General features: G+C 35.1%; 1 protein-coding gene across 1 annotated transcript in view; it reads right to left on the bottom strand.

Annotated features, from left to right (window-relative positions):
• The window catches only part of LOC135213302 (uncharacterized protein DDB_G0271670-like), a 65111-nt gene that overhangs the window by 3189 nt on the left and 46922 nt on the right, over nucleotides 1-15000 (bottom strand). Inside the window, exons 5-6 of the mRNA XM_064247282.1 lie at nucleotides 8869-9015; nucleotides 8353-8407 (exon numbers count right to left, since the gene is read on the bottom strand). Of these exons, the coding sequence (XP_064103352.1) occupies nucleotides 8353-8407; nucleotides 8869-9015 (202 nt within the window). The remainder of the gene's footprint in view (nucleotides 1-8352; nucleotides 8408-8868; nucleotides 9016-15000) is intronic.

A 15000-nucleotide genomic window follows, 5' to 3' on the forward strand; every position in this document is an offset into this window, starting at 1 on the left:
TGCTTGCTCTTTCTGATATTTTTAGTTCCATGATATTTTCTGTTATTCCTTCTATCTGTTTCCATGCCTGAATTATCATGTAGGCGTCTCTTCTCCTTTCTAGACTATAATTTTAAGGATTGTAGTCTTTCCCAGTGTCTAGGTCCTTAACTTCTTCTATCTAGCTGTAAAGGACCTTTGTACACTCTCTATTTGTGGGGCAAATATCCTTTTGATAGTGTGGGTACCATATCATATTGCAATATTCAAGTGGACTACGAACATATGTTTTATAAAGCATAATCATGTGTTCAGCTTTTCTTGTTTTGAAGTGCCGTAACAACATTCCCATTTTTGCTTTACATTTTGCCAACAGAATTGCTATTTGATCATGGCATAACATGTTCCTATTCATCATCACACCAAGGTCTTGTTAAACTGCTTCCTTATTTGTGATTGTCTCATTATTAGGTCCCTTATATGCATATAGCTTTCCTTCTCTGTCTCCATAATTTATTGATTCAAATTTATCAGAGTTAAATACCATCCTATTTACCTCTGCCCAATCATATACTTTGTTAAGGTCTCTTTGTAGAGCGTTCCTATCTTCATCACAAGTAATTTCTCTACTATTTCTTGTGTCATCAGCGAAACTACTCACTACCGAATCCTTAACATTACTGTCTATGTCTTCAATCATAATAACAAACAATATTGCAGCTAGCACCGTACCTTGTGGCACACCGGATATTACCTTGGTTTCATCCGATTTCTCATCGTTTGCAATAACTATCTGTTTTCTGTTGTGTAAAAATTCTTTTAACCATCTTCCTACTTTATCTACGATATTGTGTTTTCTAAATTTTCTTTGCTAAAATATATTATGGTCTACTTTGTCAAAAGCTTTGCAAAGTCTAAATAAACCACATCTGTTTCATTTCCGCTTTTCATATTTTTGAATATGTTCTCACGGTGGACTAACAGTTGGGTTTGTGTACTTTTTCCGGGTACGAAACCGTGTTGTCCTATATTAAACAAATTATTTTTTAAATGTTTCATAATATTTTTCTTCATTACCCTTTCATACACTTTCATAATATGTGATGTTAGACTCACAGGCCTATAATTACTTGCCTCTAGTCTTGATCCACTTTTGAAAGTAGGGGTGATATATGCTAATTTGTGCTCATCATAAATCTTGCCTGTATCTACACTTTGTCTTAATAATATTGCAAGTGGCTTTGCGATAGAATGAACTACTTTCTTTAACAAAATAGCAGGGACTCCATCCGCGGCCCTGCAGCAGCTCCATTTTTAATTTCATTAATTGCCTGCACAATATCAGCTTCATTAATTTCTATGTCAGCTAAATATTCACTATTTTCTTCCCTTACTTCTATATCATTATCTTCATTATCTATTCTAGGGGTGAATTCTCTCTTATATCGTTCTGCCAGTATGTTGCAAATTTCCTTTTTTTCATTTGTTAATCTCCCTTCAATTCTCAGAGGGCCTATTTCTATTCTTCTTTTATTCATCTTCTTCGCATATGAGTATAATAGTTGGGGTTTTGCTTGATATTTTAATAGGGTTTTTCTTCCAAGTCCCGTTTTTCATTTTTCTTTTGATTGTATAATCTTTTTTTTTCTGCATTTTCTATCTTACTTTTTAGTTCTATAACTTTCCATGCATTTTTTTTCTTTTGCAAGACCTTTTTTCCACTTTCTGATTTTCTGGAACAAGATTCTTCTGTCTCTTGGTATGCATGAATGATGTTTACTTTTTCTTCTTCGGTATATATTTTTCCACTATTATCTCCAATTATATAATATCTCCGTATTTACCCTTATGTCATCACTTACGAAAATGTTATCCCAATCTTTGTTTAATTCTTCATTAATTTCTGACCATTTTATATTTTTACTGTAGAAGTTGTATTTTCCTTATCCTTCCCACTTTTTCATTTCTTGCTTATCTCTATTTTCACTTGCTTTGGAATGAACTGTTAATTCTATGACATTATGGTCTGAAATACTCGCATTATAAACTATTATTTCTTTAACAATAATTCATCTCGTTCACAAATACTAGGTCTAAAGTATTTTCCTTTCTTCTTGTTGGCAGGTGATTTATTTGTGAATGTTGTATTCTAGTAGCATATCTAATAGCTTTTCAAATTGCCTCTTATCTTCTGCACTACTATTACTCTCTTTTTTATATGTATAAGTACAACCACAATCTCCTATTCGTTCTTTCCATTCTACGAAAGGAAAGTTGAAGTCACCAGATAGGAGAATAGTCCAGTCCTTGTGATTTCTACATATATCATCCAATTTTTCAATTATTAAGTCCAACTCTTTAGTATTAGGAGGTCTATATATTACTATGTTCATCAATTTTTCAGATTCAAATTCTACCGCTATTAGTTCACATTCTGAGTTTACTATATTTCTCATATATTTTTCCTTGTTTTTGTCTTTCCCATATATTGCGGTTCCCCCTTGATTCCTATTTTTTTCTATCTGATCTATAAGTTTGGAACCCTTTTATTTGATCATCATTCCCAGTCTCTTGGGAATACCAGGTTTCACTTATATTCATTATATCTATTTTCTTTTCATTTTGGGTTAGTTCTTCTAAGTACTCTATTTTTCTTTTTGAGTTTACTCGTAACTAAACCCTGCGCATTCATCACTATGATGGTTTGCGGTGGTTTTCTCCTTCATTTAATACTGGTAGTAATAAGGATTTTCCCATGTGCTTTCCTGTTCTGGTATGTTGTTCTTTTTTTCATTTCCAGAAAACTTCTGACATTAAAAAATCCAACTTTTCCATAATATTTGATCTTCCTTCATCATAATTATTCATTTTGTGTCTGAATCTGCAATTTTCTCCTGTTTCTGCAATATCCTCTTCGCATAATAAATACAGTTATTATCTCTTGAGTAGAATTTCGGAGCTGATGCTTTGAAATTTTTTGCTGACACCTCTGCATATCTCATTGGTGGTTTGCTTTTCTCTTTTACCTGATATTCTTGATTTCTCTCTTTATTTGTTTCTTTCTTATTTTGGATTTTATTTTTACTTGGTTGGTTATTTATTTGATTATGATTCATGGCTACATGGGTGCATATATTTGCATTTTTTGTCGAACTTACATCTTTTCCTTCTTTTAGGTTTTTTACATATTTTTTGGATGCAGATCTCTGCAATCATCCCCATATCCATCTAAGTATGCACATTTACCATATATTTCATAGTTTTGACATATCTTAGGATGTTGTAGTAAACATCTTTCTCCAAATCTGCAATTCCCTCTTTTCAAAAGGTTGCAGATTTTGTCTTTCTTGTCTATTTTTTCCTCTTTCCCGTCATTGTGTAGATCTGGGTAGAGCCTCTTCGGATTTGCTTTTCTGTTGTCATATCGTAATTTATTTCTTCGTAGGTATGCTGCTTTATTTGCCTCATATGTTAGTAATCAATGAGTATCTCTGCATCCATACTTTTATCTGTTCTTTGTTTTCCTTATTTTTTTCTGTCATTTTCATTTTTGTTTACTTCTCTTCCGTTTTCCTCTCTTCTTTTTTTTCTTCTTCTTCTTCCTCTTCCTCTCTTCTTCATCCTCAACTATTTGTACATTCAGTCTTGATTTAATAACATTGTCTATCCATGATAGACATCGTTGAACAAAAATTCTTGTATCTTTTCTCAAATCTTGTATTACCTCAGCACACTGTGGATTGGGTCGGAATGTTGCATGCAGCACATTTTCTGATTAGGTTTTGTGGATTGACTATGCTATACCAAACCTTACACAGTTTGCATGCTTTTGGCATTCTTTTTCCTAATGCATCAATTAGGATATTCACAAGATTCACCTTATTCATTTTCTTTGTCGGAATATGTTGGTTTATGTATATTTTTCTTTATGAGTCTCTTGACCACTTGGATTTTATTTGGAACTTCTTCAATTATTTTCAGATGTTTTCATTAGATTTGTTCCAGTTTGAAGGATTATATCCTTCTAATATATCTATGAATGCTTTTGTATCTTTTTGGTTAGGACTGTTGCTGATTTCATAGATGAGAAATGCCAGTTCCCTTCCTGCTACCTCATCGTATTGCGAATCTGCTAAACACGCCAAATTATGCCACCTCTTCCCGCAGTTGGAACTTACTGCCATCTTGTTCTGATTTATAGAGAGAGAGAGAGAGAGAGAGAGAGAGAGAGAGAGAGAGAGAGAGAGAGAGAGAGGCCCAAATTCAATATATTGTATACATACAAACACAAAATCCATACGGTGAGTATTTCCCAGTCTACACTTTCTACGAGAAATATGAAGCTGTTTATTCACCACAATATGAAAGGGGGGGAGGGGGCGTATTAGGGGGGTCGTAACGCCCCTATTCTACTATTCTGTGGAGGAACTTTAATGGGCTTTGTTTTGATTATATTGCCCCAACATGGGAGGAAAATGCAGCCGTTGATTTCGGTCCTGCATCGCCTACTACTACTAGGCTCCTTTGCCGCTTGGTTCTTATATAGCAACACCAAAAGCGAGAGTGAAAATAAGAAAGGAAATATGGTAATGACACCTGTAACACCGTTAACACACACGCACACACAAACATCATTATCAACAAATAATTTGGAAAAGTAAATCCACAGTAGTATGTCTGTTTGATTTTGTTATTTAAAATATAGAATAGCAAAATCAAAGAGACATAGTACTGAGGATTTACTTTCCCATTTTAATGACTCATGTGATATGAGTTTTCTTTGAACAAATAATTTGTTAAAACACGAACAGCAATGACATTAGCAGCGGTAATAACTTTTTTTATAACAATAACAACAACACCAACAGCAACAAGAAAATCAATAGCAAACAGCAACGAGGATACAAACATTATCACAATTATTAACAAAAGGTAAGTAAAAGAACGAACATGATGACATTAGTGGTTATGGTTACTGAGAGGAATATTATACTATGCTTACTAATATCGCTATTAGTAGATCAAAGTATACAACACAACCAGTAATAACATTGGTATTAAAGTTATTATAGTTGTTACTGGTTTTTTTCAGTAAAATCATTACTAAATATATCATCATACTTATTGATACATCATAGGAATATAATTACCACAAATAAAAGTACTGGTAGCGGTAGAGGTGCCAGTAGTAGTGGAAACCATACTATTATTAATATTATATTATCATTACATAGTATTATCACATACAAATAGTAAAGGAACCACTAGTGATTGCTGTAGCAATAACATTACTGCAGTACTATCAGCAGCATCAACATCCATTTAACATTACACGTATAATTAGTCAATTACTACATGGAATTATTATTATTATTATTATTATTATTATTATTATTATTATTATTTTATAAAATGATGTCCATATAATGATTTGGGATAGATAAAAAAAAAACCATTAATATTCCGAACAAGTCCCCAAAATAACAAATAATGCTATAATGTAAAAGATGAAAACAAAATAACTGATGAACTAGAAACACACACACACACATACACACACGAGTGACTAAATAGCTCAGGGTTGGAGAACTCCCAGCGCACAACTTTGTCCCGAAACCTACAAGAAGTCCCGGATGCTCCCTAGACACAATCCCCCCAAAAGTCGAATTGGAACATCGTGATGTGTGTGTTGAACACAGACGCTGAACTGAACAAAACTCAGGATTAAAGTCGCACTTTTCACCTCCCAGATAACGCTGCTATCGACCGGTATGGGCAGGTATTTATAGACAAATATTTTATGACGAGCGCAACAAATACTCCTACGCTATGAATATTTAACACGTCCAATATAAATATGCAAACAAAAGATTACGGGAACGTAGGTTTTTATTAACGGTATATAAAATATTATATGACAAATACTAAGCCTTAAATATTCATTTAATAATGAATTCACTTTAGCATGGGAATAACTTGCACCTAAGGTTAATTATAACTGCTAAGTACAGCAGTGTTAACTGCTATTACTGTATCTCAACCAAAGGCCCAGGTTCGTATCCTAGCCGGGGTGAGATGCATTTAACAAATTTAATTCCCCTTAGGTAAAGGTAAAGTTATTTCGACAATAAATAAAATTTATGGCTTAATATTTGTGAACAAATACAAGTCACGTGTGTATCAATGAAAAAAAAAATTTCATACACACATAAATATCTATATATAAACTCAGAAAGAGTCAGATTTAACAGAGCTTAGGTCCGAGGGAGGCGATGGGTAACTGCAGGAAGAATATTCCAGCGCCAGGAAGTAATTGGAAGTAAACAGTCATTCCGTAATGATGACCATTTACCATAAGATATGAAATAAGTATGAATATATATCATAAAATAAACTTTCACTTAGAATCTGGATAGTTTACGATTCAGATTTTGACAGCAACGACTTAAATAGCTGGCATAAAAGTATAAATAATTAGGTATTACATAAGTAAGGAACACGTCTTAATACTTTGAGATGTACACAAAACACTCACATATATATACATTCATATATACAAGCATAAAGACATACACATATAAGTATATATACATATATAGATAGAAAGATAAGATAGATAGTATGGACATATTTATGTATACATGGGTACGTATATGCATATATACTTACCTACCCAAATACTGTATGGTAACTTTACGTAAGTTGTCTTGAAAATAAAAAAAAAAAAAAAAAAAAAAATAAAAAAAAATGTACTTAGTTATCCGGTGGAAAATGAAGCCATTTGCCTAATTTGAAGGCGGGTGACGGAATTGAAATCCGAAGAGCTTTTAAATTTGAGCCAAGATTAAACCCGAGGTCCCGCGATGTTATCGGATGACAACCTAAACAATGATGATGGGCGGCGGGTAGGGGTTTATCGAGGCAACATCGGTGGGCGTCCACCGGCCACGCCCGCGCACCCCATGGTAAATTAGGCAGCATTTCCGCCATCCCCCAACCCTCCCTAGACGTCACCCTCTCTCCTCCCTGTCTCGCCTATCCTCTGCACCCTACTGCTAGAGTCTTGGCCAACCCCTCTGCTGGGGTTCTTGCCACCCATTCCACCTCACCCCTTTTATATCCCGTTGCTCACACGCCCATTCCGTCTTCTGCCCCACCCCTCTCTCTATACCACTACCCATCCACAGTCCCATTATACCCACACTCCTCAAAGCACAGTCCCACATACTTTCTTTTCCCCTCATAAATAAAAAAAGTGATGATGGCTTCCCATGGCGAGTGGTGAAGAAGGGGTGATGAGTTAGAAAAACTAACGAAGAACCGTAAAAACATATGAAAGGATAATTAAGTTCTCTTCACACCTACCATAATTTCATAGTGATGCTTGTGATGGTGATGATAATGATAAAGATTTGACTTCTAATAATAATATTAGGACTCTTAAGCTGTCAATTATGATAATGATAATAGTGACTCGGTTACTTCTTGATAGTAAATGTCAATACAATAACACCAGTGCCTTCCCGCTTGATCTGACAAAAATAAATATGAAGATCATGGTGATGATTATGATATTGATGACGGCAACCCCCCTACGCTGGATATTAAACTTCATATCTCTTATTAGGCAAATGGATGTTTAATGATGCAACGCAGTAATGTCCATCATAACTTTTCTCCGGAATATGATATGATGAAAAGCTGATTACTGTCATTGAGGTAATATACGGAGGGGTGGCGTGAATTTATTTCGTAATGCACTCCCCATGGAAGCCCGGCGTGTTCGTTCGTACGAAGCAATAAATATCACTCGCTAATGCCAGTCGTGAAACACCAATAGGAAACATAGCTTTCTTTTTTATGACCCATTTGCCGTGCATATCAAAGATTGAATTGTTTATTCAGCATTCCCTGACAAGAGGAAATTAGGTGGTGTATGGCGGGGTACTTGTTATCCACACAAAAGAGAGAATATTATGAATACTTTATGGATGATATCACTCCACTCGAGTGGGGATTACCTCGTCGAGGCTCTCCTGTTTCTCATTTATTTCTCTCTCTCCACCGTAGTTGAAAGTCACAACAGTCGCCTAACTATGAAGGCATAACTCTGTTTATGCCGTCCCTCCTACCAGACAAGAAATATTGGATGGGAACTAGAACTGAAGAGATACAACACATCTCATTGTGGGAACTTCTTTACATACAAGATATGTGACACGTGGAATAAACTGCCACCAGAAGTTGTAAACAGCAACAGTGTGGAAGAGTTTAAAAGAAAGGTAGAAAAAATCCTGCTCCTAGAGATAAGTGAGCACACGATGTCTCCTCGAATGGTCTAATAAGTCTTTTAGACATCCTAATCCTTGTAACCCGCTCGTCCTGTTTGAGAATCGAACACGGGTCGCCCAGTTGTGAGCAAGACGCACTACGTGCAAGTACGAGGACAAAGATATAGAAATATACAGAAGAGAGAGCACTATATGTCTCTACCAACGCAATCCTAGATATATTCAATGCGGTAGTAATATTAAAGTCAGCCGCAACAGAAGAAATGAGAAAACTAAAGACAAGGAAATAATGAGTTACACCAGAACGAACTGATCTTTCCTGATTCAATACCTCAGCTAGTTCTTTATCGCCAAGCGTTGGAAATCTCCCTATGCTTTCGTGTTTCCTAACATATACTACCCTAACGCCCTTTGAGAGACCGCAATCTGTTAGCGGCCCCATGTACGGTCTTTAAAGTAAGAGTATATTTCCGAAGAAGGAAGAAGAAAGACGGCGTTGATAATGATGATGATAATTGGTCAGCTGGCCTTGCAAGGTGCCGTGACGTCATCACCATTGTGCGATGGATATATGGATAACTGGAGTGAGGAAAATTACTTGAGGATGGCTCGAGAAGTAGGAGGAGGAGGAGGAGGAGGAGGAGGAGGAGGAGGAGGAGGAGGTAGAAGGAAAAGGAGCAGGAGGAGGAGGAGGAGGAGGAGGAGAGGAGGAGGAGGAGCAGGAAGAGGAGGAAGAGAAAGATTTCTTTCCTCATTTATGGAAATGTGCGATCATAATGTTGAAAACATAATTAAATGCGCATAACCTGATCAAAAGATGCCATAAGAAAAGCCACTTGGTAGAGAAAATTTGGGAGAGAGAGAGATAAAAAATAAAATTACATGCAAGTCTTTGTTAAAATCAGAGAGAGAGAGAGAGAGAGAGAGAGAGAGAGAGAGCTGATTAAATATAAAAATAAAAATACGTGCAACAGTTTTTGTGTTAAAATCAGAGAGAGAGAGAGAGAGAGAGAGAGAGACAGAGAGAGAGAGAGAGAGAGAACTGATAAAAAATAAAATTACATGCAAGTCTTTGTTAAAATCAGAGAGAGAGAGAGAGAGAGAGAGAGAGAGAGAGAGAGAGAGAGAGAGAGAGAGAGAGAGAAAGAGGGGCGGCTGATTAAAAAACAACTGAAAGCAACTGTCTTCGTTAAAAGCAAGTATAAACTTCAAGAAAAAAAGTCCATAAATAATAAAGTAATAATACTCATAGCTCACTCATACACACGCCAAGTATATCTGAACCCAAGCTGTGCACCTCTCTTAATTCAGCCATTCAATAAACTTACCCTCTCAAAAAAAAAAAAAAAAAAAAAAAAAAGTAAAAAAATTTTTCCACCACGAAAGATTCACAGACTGAAACGATCACCTATATAGCACCCCGAGAAGGAGGAAGGAAGGAGGAGGAGGAGGAGGAGGAGGAGGAGGAGGAGGAGGAGGTGGAGGAGGAGGGTGGGGGATGAGACCCCTCCTTTACGAAGGTCGCTATAAAAATCCCGAACGAGATCATTCCGGGAAGGCTGAAGGCGGTGATGAGCTCGATAATAGTTGGTCGGCTCTTCGCTATAGATGAGATACAGTCACTCTTTTTTAACAGCTGGATGTGTGCGAATATATATAGCAGGTTAAATTACCACCTGCCAGGGAGACTCGCTCGCTGGGTCTGAGAGAGAGAGAGAGAGAGAGAGAGAGAGAGAGAGAGAGAGAGAGAGAGAGAGAGAGATGAGAAACGGGGTGGGGGGGGGGAGGGGGGGGGAAGGGGAACCACATGGGCGTTTTGACTACTCAATCAGAACTCCGCCAATGAGTCATCCTCCGTTTATTTGGAGTAAACGAATCTGCCTCATTGTGTTCTTAAGGTTGTCGCCAGAGTATCGAATTCATGACTTTTATCTTTTAGATCTTTCTATGATTTAAGTCTATGTGGACGCTCTAACTTTTTTTTTCTTTATTCATATGTCTGGCATAATCTTGTCAGAAATGTTACCTTAATAACATCTCTTTCTTTCTGCCTTGGGATAATTTATTAACGGTAATTCAGTCAAATTTGGAAGAGATAGGAAGAGATTCGCTAATCAGAAGAGAGAGAGAGAGAGAGAGAGAGAGAGAGAGAGAGAGAGAGAGAGATTCTTCAACTAATTTGAGAGAGAGAGAGGGAGACAGAGAAAGAGAGAGAGAGATTCTTCAGCTAATTAGAGAGAGAGAGATTCTTCAACTAATTTGAGAGAGAGAGATTCTTCTGCTAATTTGAGAGAGAGAGAGAGAGAGAGAGAGAGAGAGAGAGAGAGAGAGAGAGAGAGAGAGAGAGAGAAGCATCAAAACTGTCAAGTCAATAACTAAGGTTGGGTCAGGCATACGATATATAAAAAAACTAATAACTTACAAAGTTGACAACAGGACTGAAAACCAAAGAAAGCAATTAGGTCTGACATTCCCTCTTTCTTAAAGGTGTTGGAACCAGCCTTCCATTCTACAGTTCCTGGCTTGTCCATTCATTTATTTCATAAATGGAAACCGCAATTTACATGAATTGCTCTCATTGGGAAAAGCAAATTTTCCTCAGTTAGTAAAGAAAGTAAATGAATATATCGAGAGAGTTTTGCAAACCCCAATATTTAGGGGAACTGAGATTTTAGGTTTGAGGAGAATTTGGATAAAGAGCTGCTTATGAACTGAATCCTTTTCAGATGAGTATAACATTTAGATTTATCCTTTTCAAATAAGTATCGCACTTAAATTTATCCTTTTCAAATAAGTACAAAATGTCAATTTATCCTTTTCAAATGAATATAAAATTTATATTTCTCCTTTTCAAATAAGTACAAAATTTCAATTCATCCTTTTTAAATAAGTATAAAATTTCAATTCATCCTCTTCAAATATGTATTAAATACAAATTTATCCTTTTCAAATAAGTATTAAATAAAAATTTATCCTTTTCAAATAGGTATTAAATAAAAATTTATCCTTTTCAAATAAGTACAAAATGTCAAATTATCCTTTTCAAGTATAAAATTTAAATTGACCCTTTTCACACACGTATAAAATTTCAATTTATCAGTTTCAAATAACTATAAAATTTAAATTAATCATTTTCAAACAAGTATAAAATTTCAATTTACCCTTTTTGAATTAGTAGAAAGTTCAAATAAGTATAAAAGACACGACAAGAAAATAACATCAGCAGAGGGAAATGCTGTGATAAAACAAGCAATCAAGCAATAGTTGGTGAAAGGTTACCTTTAAGCAGGTAATGAGATGTTCTGGTCCAACAGGTAAATAAATCTGTCTGAGGCTCACGAGGAAGTCCTCTCCCGTTCCTTTAAAATTAGCGGGGAAAGTTTGCAAGTGAATAAATAGATGTTTCTGAGATAATGAGAGACATCAGTGGTTCTCAACCAAGAGGAATTAACCCCCAAGGGAAAATTTAGTAATTTCAGGGGGGAATTCTGACCAAGGATTTTTTTTTAGTATTATATACATATTATTTGGAATATAACTTTTGAGAGAGACAATATTGGAAAGGGAGCATGGGCCAAAAAGGTTGAGAACCACTGATCTAGACCAGTGTTTCTTAAACTTTCTTGTGCATCGGACCCCTTTTATTAAAATTAATCATGTAGCGGACTCCTTATTGTGATAATTTCCCTCTTGGATTTAAAAGTGTTTTCAGTGTATAGAACTAAAATTGCTGCTGAATTATTTATGAATGGCTTATCTTCAACATAAATGTTTACATTTTGCTTAAAATACCTTTCACAACATTATTTATTTTGCAATTTTGCACATAAATTGAGCCACGTTTTGCCCTAAAATTTATCTGATACCGACGGCCAAATTATCCTGAGGACCCCTTAGTACATTCCACTGAACCCCCAACTCCCCCCCCCCCCCCCCCCACAGTAAGACACACCGATCTAGACTAATGCTAGATTTAATATAACATAGAGGTATTAGTTCCAAATCCATATGAAATGCAATTATAATAACAATTCGCTTCCTTGCCATAAATAAGAAACCAGGTAGACATCTATCTTGAGAGAGCAGACGAAACAAGAAACCATCCGAATAAATTACGAAAGAAAATCACATTCAGACTCCACGCAGGAAATTAATGGGTCAAAATCTGACTTGCAAAACAAGAACAGGTATGGCAGGAAGTCGATGCAATAAGGAAGGGAGGGAGGATGGGTTGGAGATGTATGGTCTGGTAGGGGTAGGGGGAGGGTATTCCCCTCCCCTCCCCTCCCCCGGGAAAACTTGATGGACTAAAATAATCTCAAAACTGCCATCTCCTTGTCTTCTTCGTGGCGCACCACGTCCAACGATAGAGATCGCTCTCTAGGGAGGTGTAAAGGGAAGTTTTTTTTCTAGTTTTTTTTTGTTTTTATCGCGTCTGTTGGGCTGGTAATTAGTTGTTTGGGGAATTAGTCAAGGTATTAAGAGAGAGAGAGAGAGAGGAGAGAGAGAGAGAGAGAGAGAGAGAGATTGTAATTTAGTTGCTTGGCTAGTAAATTAGCAGTCTCGGAAATGAGTAAGAAGGAAATGAGGATATATTTCCCGCAAACGGGAAATAAATATCGTGTTTAATCAAAGGGATATCTGACGAAAAGAAGTCACGGAACGATATGAGATCTCTCGGCCCAAATTATTAAAACTAGGAAGCATGACTTCACTTTTCCTGACTCATTTACCTTCCTCCCTTTTAAAGAGCATGTTCCTTGCGTCTTCTTGCTTATGGTACACCACCTCTTTTCCTTTTCTCAGGTTCGGAGAAAGGGTAAAATGACCAGCGTAGATTGAGAAATTTTAGTTTAAATTCGATATATGTGCGTTATTAAGTTGTCTACAGGACAGCTGATATATATACACAGACACACACACACACACATATACATATATATATATATATATATATATATATATATATATATATATAGATATATATAATATATATGAATATGTAAAATGTTGACTGGTAGTCATACACCTATATCCTATATATATAATATATATATATATATATATTATATATATATATATATTAACATATATATATATATATATAAATATATATATAATATTATATAATATATATGTATATATATATCACATATATATACATATATATATTCTATATATATATATATTATATATATATGTGTGTATATATCATATATATATATAATATATATATAATATATATATATATACACACATATAATATATATAGATATGAATATGTAAGCTGTTGACTGTAGTAAACATAAAAAAAAACTGTGACTGATGAGAATAAGTTAGCAGAAATGCAGCGAAGAAGTAGAAAGCTTGTTAGCAAAAGGAAAACGAATGAATGAGCTTTTTGGTGGGTTGAACATGAATAGAAAATCAAATAAGCTGGGAAGATGGGTGGAGGGCGCTCTGAAAATATCCAGAAAGAGCAACACTGCTGGTGACTAGCAGTGAGTGGCGCAGTGTGTAGGGGGAATCACAGGTTTCTATTAAGCTGATAGAGAGGACGTTTTTGTACAGGGCAGATAAAGGTTATATATATATATATATATATATATATATTATATATATGATTATATATATATATATATATATATATATATATATTTGTATGTGTATTATATACTATATATATATATATATATATATAGTATATATATATATATTATATATATCTTGCTCAAACTAACAGAAACTATTTCATATGATTTGTGAATAAGACATATATGCAAACAAAATGATATAATGACAGGTAACCCTTTGAGTATAGGCATCCATATATGCAACATGATTATACACAAACATTTCACTTGGATACAGGAGAGACGACTCCTTCAAAGGGACTCCACCAACGACCTCGAAGACCCAATCTAAAAAAAAAAAAAAAAAAAAAAGATTTTCGCACCAGCAACATCCAGCGACACAAATATGTTACAAACAACAACAACATAATAACATCGAGAGAATAATAATAATATGGCACCTCAAGGACCGGAGCCGTCGCCCAACCTGAACTTACACCTGAGTGTCTTACACCCGAGTGAGCTTCTTGATAACATCTCCGAATCCCTGGCGAACAGGACAAATCCACCGTTCCTTGATGGAAAAAGTAGAGGAAAATAAAAAAAAATCGAATATAAAGTAAATAATATGTCGTGTAAAAAAAAATATTGCCCCAAAGTCAACCAAACTCGTTTTGTCATCCAATCTATACATGAAGGTCGTCTGTTGACAAACATTGTATTGTCGTCTACGCAGTAAGGTTTCTGCGTAGACAAATAAACAGACTAATTGATGATCGATATCTCGTAAGCTACAGCTATGAAGATGTTATTGAAAAGATAAAACTAACCTAATATAGCATTCTCTATGCATCAAAAATGAAGAGATATATATACAAAACATAAAATAAGTCGTAAAATTGGAAAAGAAATTTATTTTAAAAAGTTTTTTGTGAAAAGAAAGCAATGCATAAACACAGATTTATGAACAAGATCCTCATAAACTGGAAACGTAAAGTGTTCATTAAAAAGTCTTACGTAGTTACTACTATTGCTAATCAGCATCGATAGAATACAAGGATGAGTTTATAATAATAATAATAATAATAATAATAACTAATAATAATAATAATAATAATAATAATAATAATGGGTACAGTCAGGAAATGAGTAAAAAA

Source organism: Macrobrachium nipponense, chromosome 42, assembly GCF_015104395.2.
Source record: "Macrobrachium nipponense isolate FS-2020 chromosome 42, ASM1510439v2, whole genome shotgun sequence".
NCBI lineage: Eukaryota > Metazoa > Arthropoda > Malacostraca > Decapoda > Palaemonidae > Macrobrachium > Macrobrachium nipponense.